Raw genomic sequence first — 12,575 nt, forward strand, 5'->3', positions numbered from 1 at the left:
TACAGTGGGTTGCTATGATCACTGAAACCCCTTCTTGGAAGAATGCTCTGTTGAAAGGCTCTTGTAGCTTCTCTGAACTCTATCCTTTTGGAAACACTACTATGCCATTGTTCAAATATTCCAAAATCACACTCTTACAATTTTGATTCCAGTGTTTTCAGATGTTATCCTTGCAATCCTTTCAGTAAGATTTTATAGACTTTTTCAACCAAATTACTATACACGCCAAGTTTTAAAGTGCACTGTTATAAAGAAGAATACTTTCTTTCCCCAACAATTGGCAATATTATGTTTCCATATTACTTTCCGCTGTGCTGAAAACTACCACGACAGCAAAATTACAATTGATCCGAGATGTCATTCCATTTGAGGAAATTTGGCTCCATCTCCAAGATCTGCTGCAACATAGCATGATTATGCAAAAGACAACGCAGAGAAACCAAATTTTAAGTAATTTATTTCAGTAGGAAAAAATCCATTTTAAGTTCATACATTAAGCTATCTTGAAACAGCTTATGGAAACACACAGTTGAAACATACACATGTGGTAAAATATTTTAAAAAACTAAGAAAAAAGGACAAGTAACAGCTAACCTGCACATCACTCATAGAGGTCATAGTGCATTTACCCCCATCAAAATAGTGCTTGAGGTCAAATGGAGGAAAAGATACTAAAATGGCTTGTGTGTAGCATAATGTAGACTTTGCGTGTTTTTACATATGTGAAGTTCATAAAGATGTGAATAACCATAAATTATGTTATTATTAAGGGATACAGAAAGACAAAAATTCACTAAAATCTCCCTTTTCCACTTATCTTCTAATACGTTTATGGTAAAGTAAGCACATTAATTAGTAATAAAAATAAATTTTTTTTCAGGGAAAGAAGGTGCCTATTTGTCCATTGCAAAGAAGAGGCTCTGGACACATTTCATGTTAGATTTTCAATGACACCCAAACTCAAGAAACATGTTGATATGTCTGCAGCTTTGTTTCAGAAAGTTGTGAAAAACCTTAGACTATAATATACTTTCACAATCTTCACTATAAATAGTCTGTGTATGGTCCAGTATCTTTGCAAAAGACTTAAATCTTGCTATTTAAGTTGCATTCAATTATAAATCCTGTTGTTCAGTTCTCCTCTATATGTGGAAAAATTAATCTAGAGAGCTAATAGTCATGGCCTTCAGAATTTAAGTTTTTTATTCTTGCTGAAAATTTATTTTTCAAAATTCAGATATTATAGAGTTTAGAAAGAAATATATTAACTCCTCATGTATGACTGATTTTTAAAAACTGGTTTCTATCTTGCAGTTTCAAAATGGATTTTTACAAAATTAATTAGATGATTCAGTGAAATTTGCACTTCTATGGCAAGATCTTAACATTGGTGAGGATGATGAGAGAGGAGGGTCTGAAGGAATACTTGAAGCTTCCATTGCCTAGTCCTGTTGCCTAGGACATATATATCTATATATAGAGAGAGGAGTTTATGCAAAAGTGTGAACTGGCTCACAAATGCACAAAAATTCCTTATATAAAACCAATGAACTGAAACGTATTCAAATTAAGAGGTTTTTTTACTGGGTCTACTAAACATAAAGCTTGACTTTCAAAGCAGAAATAAGCTAAGAAAAGTTGAGCTTTTCTACTGGCTGAAGATTTCCAGTTATTTAATTGGAGTTTCTGCAAAGCCCAATTTACATGAGTAGTGGAATGCATAGAAATAATACTTGGGTGGATTGCCACCTTGGTCTTTCAAACTGGTAATTAAGGCACTGGCAAAAAATCTTATACAGATATAAAATGCTCATCTCATGATGAGCCGGAAATGTTACACTCCTCTGAATGAATATTCCGTTTCTGTCTTATTTTTAAATGTACATTTTAAGGTTGGATACAAGCCATTTTTAAATAGGAAAAGAGTGTGACTCAAAAAAACCCAAACCTAAGCAGATAACTTTACTTTAAAGAACTTTACAATTCTTTACTTCAAATTTTAGTGTCTTCAAGTTTTCATAAAATATTCCAAATTAGAAAATTAGATTTAAGAATGGCAACAAACTGAAAAAAGCAATACACACAAAAATATGAGAAAGAAAGATGCAACTTGAGCCACTTGATGCTTGCATTACAAAGAAACCTAATTTGCAACATATTTGATTGATCTGACACAAAGGTACAGGAATGCCATAAAATTAGGAAGAAATCAAAAAGCTCACTCAACCCTATTTGAAAATAATATGTCTATAACAATATCTATCTTCAAATACTATTTAGATAAATAGCTGAAACAAAATCTTTCATTTCATCTAATGTGTTCTGAAAAGCAGCTTCATCCATGTCTTTATATAGAAAAGTGTGTGTGGATCATATGTGTGTGAAGCAGTGCAAGTTACAATTTCATTACAAGGAAAATCTTCTTAGCTGAGATTTGACAAAGTAGTCTGACAGTATTATTCAACCAGCTTCATATGGGCTAACTGATATCTGGTTAATTGCTATCAACTTTTCACAATAATGAGTAGATACTCAGAACACATGACCCCTGCATTTTATAAAAATGAGAGGAAATTAGAAAGTTGATTAACTGAGGCTCAGTTGGGCATATGCAATAGAGGTTCTTCATTTACAGTATGCAAGATGAAGAAGCACTCTGTGTGTGTGTGTGTGTGTGTGTGTGTGTGTGTGTGTGTATGAAATGAAGACATATAAGGCATTCTACAGTTGTACTAACCAGATTAGTGTTTCTTGTAACAGATCTTGTCTTTTAGAATTAAACATTTCTTGCAACTTGATTTGTTTTTAGATGAAACATTAAAAATATATTTTAGTGAAATATGTCTTTATATACCAAAAATCCAGTGTTTTTTGTTATAGTAAAAATGGCACTCATTCTATTTTCTATTAATTATTATAAAAACCAATACCTGATAGTATTAGCATCTATGTATTTAGCTCAATTATTTAGAAGAAACTTGTATTACCAAGCAAAATGCTTCATTCACACTCGAACAGCATTTAGATGTTCTGATACATATTTTTAATTATTAAAACATATTAATAGTATGAATTGTAAAATTTTACATTACTGAGATTTAACTGATGAATGAAGCAAATTGTTAGAAATTAAATAGATCTTTTTACAAATGCAACCTTTAAAACTATCATAACATCTGGAATGGTTCAAGGCTTGAAAGATTTTTTTTCAATTATAGTAAATCAAAACAAAATACAAAAACTGCAACACAAAAACTGTAAAACATGTATGAGAAAGCTGAAAGCTGTAAACGTGTAATACCCCTATTTACTATTTACAGGAAATAGGCTAAGTAAAGGTTTTAAACTGATGAATTTATATTTGAATTGCATTTTTACTACTTTTTGCTGCTTTTGGTATTTAGTCTATTGGGCAAAAACAAGTTTCCAACCTGGTTTTGAGCTGATACATGTGCCTATTTTTGTGTTTATTCCCTTTCCAAACCATCCATTTCCTTTTGAGAAACATTTTGACATAATGAATTAGTTGTGAAAATGTTATATAAGGTTCAAAACTGATGTATCTCAGAAAATATGTTCTATGATCTGAATCAAATATTGTAAATGTTCAAAAGTACTCATTCAACATGCCAAAACTAACTATATTAGACATCATGTGTAAAGGTGGCACGAGCTGATCTTTTATCTTTCAAAACTCTATACCTAATGAAGCTGTGGTTTGTAGTTGCATCTTTCTACTCACAAGAATGGTGATCAAGTGGATAGGTCTATCTATACAATTCTTTTTCCTCCGTGCTTTTTTAGAACAAACGAATTCCACAGGATTCCATTCCACAACATTAAAAATGGGATGCTTTTTTTAAACTCTGAAAAGTGAAAATTAAATTGTGCAAACTCTATACAGTAATACTGCTGGCTATAAAGATGTTCCCATGAAACATCCTGTGTCATTTATTGGCAAATATGTAAACTAAGCAAGTCAAGAACATGCAGGTCTCCTTTTATAACAAATACCACTATAAGGTCAGAACTGAGTATTAATTCAGAAGAATTAAGAATCCAGAATTTAAGTATATTGTGAACTTTTTGGCAGGAACAACAGAAACAGATTTTAAAAGTGGATAATTTTAAAGTTCCTATTTTTTCATTGTACTTTACATGAAAGTTTTAAGTCAACCTTATTATTTCCTTCTGTGGATAGCTGCCATTTCTGCCTATCCCACTAGCAGGAAAAAGCCTTTTAGAAAACATATCCTTTAGATACATGAACCAATGACATTCTACTCACATGCATTTGAGTTATTCTTTATAACCAGTCTATATATATTTTCTTAATAACTGGACTATAGCACTGATGGAGTTGATTTCAACTGACCTTGTTTTCCTGTGATCAAAATTATTACCATGTGAAGGCTCTGAAATTGTCTAGTTCAAAGTATCACGCTATCATAGTAACACAAATTTTCAGAGCATGAGTTTCTTTACAAATTATCTCACGTGGTGGTAGGCTGTTTTTTAAGGAAATATGTGAAATCTTTTCTTACACTAAACTAAACCTACTTGTAATTAATCCCATCAGTGGCTTATCTTTTTAGTGGCAGATTTTTCTGATTATGCAAAAGGTGATTTTTGCAAACCATATACAAATAAATGTATGCTACAGAGATATGGTTTCTAGCTCTGACACAAAAGAAACAGAAAACTTCTAATCCTAATCATGTGCTTCTTTTACAAGAAGGAAAATATAAGATTTTCATCTGTAAAACAATAATTAATAGGCAGTAATAAAGATTTTCAGGGGTAAATGTGCTTGTGGAAAAGCATACAACGCACATGTAAACTGTTTCTTGGAGAAATGAGGGTGTCTTGTCTGAAAATATGTTGAGATTAAATTCTCAGTTCTGACCTCCTGATGTTTCCCAGAGGTTCCTTGAAACTGACAACCAAGATCTTTTTTTCTATCTCTCAAAAAAAGAATGAATATGATATTGGCTGTTGTGTCACTTGCAGAAAAGAAAAACTTCATGTAGTATCAAATTCTGCAAAGTCAGTGCTTTATAAAAAGATAAATTTGCATATATTACAGTTGTTACATTCTAAGCTAAACTAATTATATCGTGTCCCCAATTAGCTGAGCACAAGAGCTAATACAGAGGGACACAGATATAAGCTGCATATTTTTCAAGAAAACACAGGCTATCCCCTTGCACAAATACCCCTTGAAACACCCTTAAGTTTCAGATGTACTCCTTTTTTACAACAAGAAAAACTGCAAAAAGCAGGGCTTTAAAATTAAAATGTTACAAAGTGAACACAAATTCAAACTAGCTACAACCTACTTAACCTAAGCACAGCACCACCAGAGGTTTCACACACATATACATACACACACCACACACACAAATTTGGTGTTTCATGTTGGATAACCTTTCATTCTTTAAGGCAGTGGTTTCCACAAGTCAGTTCAGAGAATATTGAGTAGCAGCAAGCCTCATGGTAGTTCATGTCACATTCCATTCCCTGAAATCTTAGTGCTTTTATTCAGAACTTCTGTTTACTTCCTAGTCAGAAGTACAGCTGGCATGCCTTCAACAGGACTTCTCAAACCATGAAATAGCATTCAAAAGTGGATGGATCAAATTCTTGGATCTAATTCTGCAGTAGATGGTCACTCAAAAGTCATCAAATTGGCAGGAACCTGTCAACAGAAGAAATAATTTTGTAAAGAAAATTAGAGGTATAACTTAAGTTCAAGTTTAGAAATCAAGTCCTAGTTTCCTGTTATGTAATCAAATAGAGACAAGATTGAGATTTACAGGTGAAACTCGAAAAATTAGAATATTGTGCAAAAGTTCATTTATTTCAGTAATGCAACTTAAAAGGTGAAACTAATATATGAGAGACTCATTACATGCAAAGCAAGATAGTTCAAGCCGTGATTTGTCATAATTGTGATGATTATGGCTTACAGCTCATGAGAACCTCAAATCCGCAATCTCAGAAAATTAGAATATTGTGAAAAGGTTCAATATTCTAGGCTCAAAGTGTCCCATTCTAATCAGCTAATTAAGCCATAACACCTGCAAAGGGTTCCTCAGCCTTTAAATGGTCTCTCAGTCTGGTTCAGTAGGAAGCACAATCATGGGAAAGACTGTTGACCTGACAGTTGTGCAGAAAACCATCATTGACACCCTCCATAAGGAGGGAAAGCCTCAAAAGGTAATTGCAAAAGAAGTTGGATGTTCCCAAAGTGCTGTATTAAAACACATGAATAGAAAGTTATGTAGAAGGGAAAAGTGTGGAAGAAAAAGGTGCACAAGCAGCAGGGATGACCGTAGCCTGGAGAAGATTGTCAGGAAAAGGCCATTCAAAAGTGTTGGGGACTTTCACAAGGAGTGGACTGAGGCTGGAGTTGGTGCATCAAGAGCCACTACACATAGATGGATCCTGGACATGGGCTTCAAATGTCGTATTCCTCTTGTCAAGCCGCTCCTGAACAACAAACGTCAGAAGCGTCTTACCTGGGCTAAAGAAAAACAGAAGTGGTCTGTTGCTCAGTGGTCCAAAGTCCTCTTTTCTGATGAGAGCAACTTTTGCATCTCATTTGGAAACCAAGGACCCAGAGTCTGGAGGAAGAATGGAGATGCTTGAAGTCCAGTGTGAAGTTTCCACAATCTGTGTTGATTTGGGGAGCCATGTCATCTGCTGGTGTTGGTCCACTGTGCTTCATTAAGTCCAGGGTCAATGCAGCCGTCTACCAGGAGATTTTGGAGCACTTCATGCTTCCTTCTGCAGACGAGCTTTATGGGGATGCTGACTTCATTTTCCAGCAGGACTTGGCACTTGCCCACACTGCCAAAAGCACCAAAACCTGGTTCAATGACCATGGGATTACTGTGCTTGATTGGCCAGCAAACTCACCTGACCTGAACCCCATAGATAATCTATGGGGCATTGCCAAGGGAAAGATGAGAGACATGAGACCGAACAGAAGAGCTGAAGGCCGCTATTGAAGCATCCTGGCTCTTCCTTAACACCTCAGCAGTGCCACAGGCTGATAGCTTCCATGCCACGTCGCATTGAGGCAGTAATTGCTGCAAAAGGGGCCCAAACCAAGTACTGAGTACATACGCATGCTTATACTTTTCAGAGGTCTGATATTGTTCTGTGTACAATCCTTGCTTTATTGATTGCATGTAATATTCTAATTTTCTGAGATTGTGGATTTGGGGTTTTCATGAGCTGTAAGCCAAAATCATCTCAATTATGACAAATCACGGCTTGACCTATCTTGCTTTGCATGTAATGAGTCTATCTCATATATTAGTTTCACCTTTTAAGTTGCATTACTGAAATAAATGAACTTTTGCATGATATTCTAATTTTTTGAGTTTCACCTGTATATGCTGCTTCCAAATGCACTAAACCTATACAAATACCACTTTTTTCAAGAATGGTTTGAGACCAGTAACTAACCTTTGATTCTTGCTTATTCTCAAACTGTTCTTTTAAAAACAAATTATAGTTCTTATAGTAAAAACCAAAAACAGATGCTTCCAATATTTTTCCATTAGTGTACAAAAGAGGGGAGGTGAACGAGAGAACCCTTGAATGAAGACCTAATGGTTCTTATTTTGTTTTTCATAAAAGTATACTCAAATTGCTCTTCAAAGGCTCCTCAGCCAGAGAAATCAAGCCACAGAATTCAGTCCTGGACTTCATATGCAGGGACATTTTTTTTAATTATAATCTGGAAGATCATTAAGCTGGAGGGAATATTTCAGATGTAAATTTGGGACTAAGGAGTCACACTGAAAATAGATGGAAATTTAATATTCAAAAATAATATGTACATATATGTATGGGATAGAGAATACTTGGCAATTGTATTCCTCTTTACTGGATGTATTTAGGCAGAAGCTGGATATTTCTCTTGGGAAATATTTTCCCAAGTTTCCCTACAGTTATGCTTCTTTTAATTAAGACAGTGAAAGAGGCAATCAGGACAATATGATTTCAGAAACTACTCCAGCTGCATCATCCTATCTATTCTGCAAAGAACTATTATTACCAAATACTCTGTGGAAGAGATCTCCAAAAAGAGAGTCTAAAGCTTGCTCCATTTGGACTATTCTATTCCCCACAGAGCCACTTATTTATTTATTGGGGAGGGGGACAGGAAGAGGAAGGATTAATTTATCCTCACTTCACTTCAGAGAGGTCCATTTCAGATTGAAGAATTTGGTCCTGCAAGTTTGTAATTTAAAGCACACAATTTGAATTGTGCCTGGAAACCTATTGTAGCCAACCTAAGGCTTGCAATGTAGGAGTGCCAACAACTGCAGTTTCTGAGTCCCCTTTGAAGAGAGCCCACATAAAACAGACTGTAAAACTCCAAATGAGTGTTCATAAGAGCATGTTATTTTAGCTAGAATCTACTGCTCAGGTGCAACCAGCACATAACCAAAAGCGGGCAAAGACCCTCCTGGCCACAGCCTCCATCTGCAAATCCAGCAGTAACCAAGAGGAACTCCAAGTTGAATGCTTCTCCCTCTAGAGCAGGGGTGGGCAAACTACGGCCCATGGCCACATCCGGCCCGTTGGTCTTTTTAATCCGCCCGCCCGAAGATTGGTACAGAATTAAGGTTTGATGTGAATGATTGAATGATTGCATTCATTTGATTTTGACTTGTAATGACAGGCATTTCGACACCAGGTGGCGGCCCGTCTGTCAAATTTTAAAAGTCAATGAGGCCCCCGAGCCAAAAAGTTTGCCCACCCCTGCTCTAGAGGCAACTCTAGAGCAAAAAGAGAAATGCAATGAACAAATAGCAACTTTGTCTTGCATGGATTCAACTGTAATCTGTTGGTTTCCATCCAATTCCCAACATGTTCCAGAAGTTAGATGAAGTCATCAGTGGAATCGCTTGATGAGCCCAGGGTTGCAATATAAATCAGCATATAGACGTTACTGTACCACAAACTAATGAATGATCTCTTCCAGGAGTTCCACATAGATGTTGAAGGGGAAAGCCCAATGAACTTTGCTGTATCCCATGTGAGCAATCACTGGGTTGACCTTTCTTCCTCCTCAATCATTGATTAGAACTATCAATGCAGGAAAGATAAGAACCTGAAACAATGCTTTCAATCCCACCCCTTAGAGGCAGTCTAGAATACCATAGGTTGATGGTATCAAAGCCTGCTAAGAGACTAAAGGACCAAGAGATGTGTGGTCACTCATCTAGTTCCCAACAAAGGTAATACATTAGAATGATTAATATTATCTTGATCCCATGCCTGGGTTTAAACTGAAATTGAAAGAGTCCCTAGAAGCCACTTCTACAACATTTGGCAGCTGAATCCCCACTATTCAACAGTCTTCCCTCAAAAGGGAAGGATGGAGACAGGATGATAGCTGTTGAGCACAACTGAATCCAAGCAGGGATTCTTAAGGAAGTGGTGTGCACCTGCTTCCTAATCCAAAAGAACCCTCAACCCATCCCCACCCTGACTGAGTTGGGACAGAGCAATAATAATACACAAGTTTTTTTGTATCTTGTGAGGAACCACTTTATATTCAAGTCTTAATGGCAACTGAAGCATCGCTTCATAATTCTTGCTCTCTTACCTGTTGTCTATTGCTTTGGCAGGCAGCACTTAGATGCTTGAACCACAGCATTGCATTCATTCTGTTGCCAGCTTGAAACTTGTACGAATTCCCTAAATGACAAAATGAGGAATTTTCCATTAAAAACTAAAACCATCTCGTATTGTCTATTAAACATTTAAAAAAAAAAAAACACTAGTGGATGGAATTCAGTCATGATGTTCATCCATCGTGTTCAAAGAGGACCTTGACATCTAACAAGTTGTGGGCTGTCCATGGTGTGTCCACAGGTGGCTGGTAAGGCCTATATGGACACGGAACGTTCTGCCACATGTCATGCAGACATGTGTGGGCACCGTTGTTGCAGCATTTGCAGCTCTGGCTATTGTGGAGCACTCGCTTCTTTTGTGCTGTAGTAGTTCTTTTGTCTTCAAATGTCTTCAATCATATGCTTCCACTGACTGAATTTATTTATTTTCACTTGACCACTATCAAAATCCACTTGGCAAAGTCTCCTAACTCTCTGGAGCAAACCTTGTAGCCATTTCTTTGACCTATCGTACAAAATATTTTTATTTCTATATATTTAGCAATGGACACTATCAGTATTTTTAATATATGATAAAATATACAGCCAATCAAGAATTTTCTCTGAGAAAAGTATAGAATTGTAAACATATGTCCAATATTTCTTTCATGAAATTAGCCATGAAGACTTATTTGTACAATTTTATCTGCAGTATAAGGTCATCTCCGTCACAAATTATTCACTTATAATTTCTCATTTATCTGCTAAGGCAAAAGTCTCCTGAGACTCATCTTCCTGGCATCTGATGTTTTCTGAGCTGCTTTAATAATATTCCAGGCCAGAAGCTCAAGCATTTCTCCATTTTGACCATATAGGTCAGATGACTTATTAAACTAAAAGCTAACCTCACATTGCTTACATTCTGAATTCCCTTCATCACTCTTTTTCTATGGGGGACTTGAGATAGATACTTGTTTTCAAAGAAGGTAATTTGATTAAAACATTGAAATGACTTTCCAGCAACAGATGAATGCATATCTATTAATGTATGTAATTCTTTTTAGTCCCCTTTTCAACAATTAGGGCCCCATTCAATTTGCTACATCACAGCTCACTACTACAATTAACCTCTGAAGGAGGTTTTGTATTACACTAATAAAACTACAGGAATCCTTGATTTAGCATAAAAAAAATGGGACTAACATTTCTATTGTAATTTATGGCGGTTGTAATGGAATGATTTTGTAACAATTTTTATAATGGACATTAAGTGAATCACTGTGATTAAATGAATCATATGGGCATTTTTTGCTGGAAATTGCCAACAAAGGACACAAATAATTATCATATATTTGCAGGATGTTGCAACCAGTCCTACATGTGAGCAGGATATGAGCCAGATGCCAATTGTCCAAATTGCAACCATGTGACAGTAGGGGTGCTGTGACAGTTATAAGTGCAAATACATGTTATAAGTCATTTTTTTCAGAAGCTGTGATAACTTTGAACTATTTTAAAATGAAAATTGAAGACTATAATTGATTTAACAACTAATTGCAGAGAAGAGGTATCTGTTGAATGTAAAATGACTGGTAAATTTAATTTTCTTTTAACAGTTAATAACAACCACTGATATCCAATAGCAGAGAAGAGCTATCCTTTAAATCCCAAATGAAAAGTCCAGACAATATTCACTGTTCTCCTTCAAAATGGAATATAGTATTATCAGTAAAATGGGTTAATACTGGAGGAGAGCATAGAATACTTTCTGGACTGATTTGCTGAACAGACTTTGGCCATTTGGGGGACAAAATCTGTTTTAATGTTCAATTTGGACAAAGGTGATTTGTTATTTCTAAAGATGATTAAATCAAGAAATTACTACTACTAACTAATGTTACTGACCTTTTTCAGAATCTGTGAGTAGGAAAAGATCCGGATGATCTGGATCATCAGCCATCATAACCATCCAACCCACTACTGACACATTCTTACTTGGTGTAGATTTGAACTAAGAGTATGAGTGGGGGGAATATCAATGAAAAGAAAATAAGAACAAAAAGGGTACAGCAATATTTGCATTAAAAATAATGGCTGCAACAAACAGAGCAGAATTGACCTGCTGGCTTTTGTAATGCAACACAGAGATTAAGTAAACTCAAAAGGGACACACTATTTTATATATCCCAGAGTTAACGTGGGACTGGATCTTGATCCACAGAGGTGTCACATAAGCAAGTTTTATGTCAATTATGGAAAACCTTTTTCTCTTTGAACCTCCTTGTGTGGGCTGAAAGTTGCTATTCTTCCATGCACAGAAAAACTGAACTGAATTTATAAAGTCCTTGTACAGATTCTAGATATGGACCTTTCTCCAACAATTACAGCAGGAATTTGGAATTAGTTTTAAAAATTGCTACAACTTGCTTGCAACAAACCTCAAGGTTAAAATAGAGGAAGCAAATGAACAGCATATTTTGACAAGATCAAGTTTATATTGCAGCTCAGTGCTGCAGAATATGAAGCATTCACACTGAAAGGCTGAAAAGTATCTTTCAGCCAAAAACTATACCTCTCAGCTAAAAGCAAGAATACAGTACACACGTGTTTTCTCTCTGTAGCCTTCAAAGACTTTGCAGCATAGTAGAAAAGCTGTGTTCCACATAGAGCCACCCAGTATTTGGTCCAAGAAGCTACCTACACGATTAGAAAATCACAAGGTATAATAAATTCAAAATGTATCTTCCATGGCATCTTAATTTGTATATATTTAACTCCTATTCATTTTACACATTAACTAAGCAGAATGAGGCTTTTACGATATTGTTAGCCGTAATCCACATCATATACTGTAATATAATAATTTTGTGCTGTGATGATGTGGAAGGTTCCCAAACAAATGTACATTAATATCCAACACCCCAAAATTAAAAGCTA

General features: G+C 35.6%; 1 protein-coding gene across 4 annotated transcripts in view; it reads right to left on the reverse strand.

The window, feature by feature from the left end:
• Positions 1-440: 440 nt before the first annotated feature.
• Positions 441-12,575, reverse strand: part of RALGPS2 (Ral GEF with PH domain and SH3 binding motif 2) — a 94,188-nt gene continuing 82,053 nt past the window's right edge. For 3 of the 4 annotated variants that reach the window (XM_087960896.1, XM_087960900.1, XM_087960899.1), the window contains 4 exons: positions 12,243-12,335; positions 11,544-11,649; positions 9,632-9,723; positions 441-5,698 (listed from right to left, as the gene is read on the reverse strand). In XM_087960896.1, the coding sequence (XP_087817022.1) occupies positions 5,669-5,698; positions 9,632-9,723; positions 11,544-11,649; positions 12,243-12,335 (321 nt within the window). In that variant the 3' untranslated portion in view covers positions 441-5,668. Of the gene's footprint in view, positions 5,699-9,631; positions 9,724-10,016; positions 10,165-11,543; positions 11,650-12,242; positions 12,336-12,575 lie in introns of those variants that run through there. The other variant, XM_087960897.1, reaches the window with a different exon arrangement.

Source organism: Notechis scutatus, chromosome 3, assembly GCF_049901735.1.
Source record: "Notechis scutatus isolate UNSWTSFEM ecotype Mainland chromosome 3, rNotScu1.2, whole genome shotgun sequence".
NCBI lineage: Eukaryota > Metazoa > Chordata > Lepidosauria > Squamata > Elapidae > Notechis > Notechis scutatus.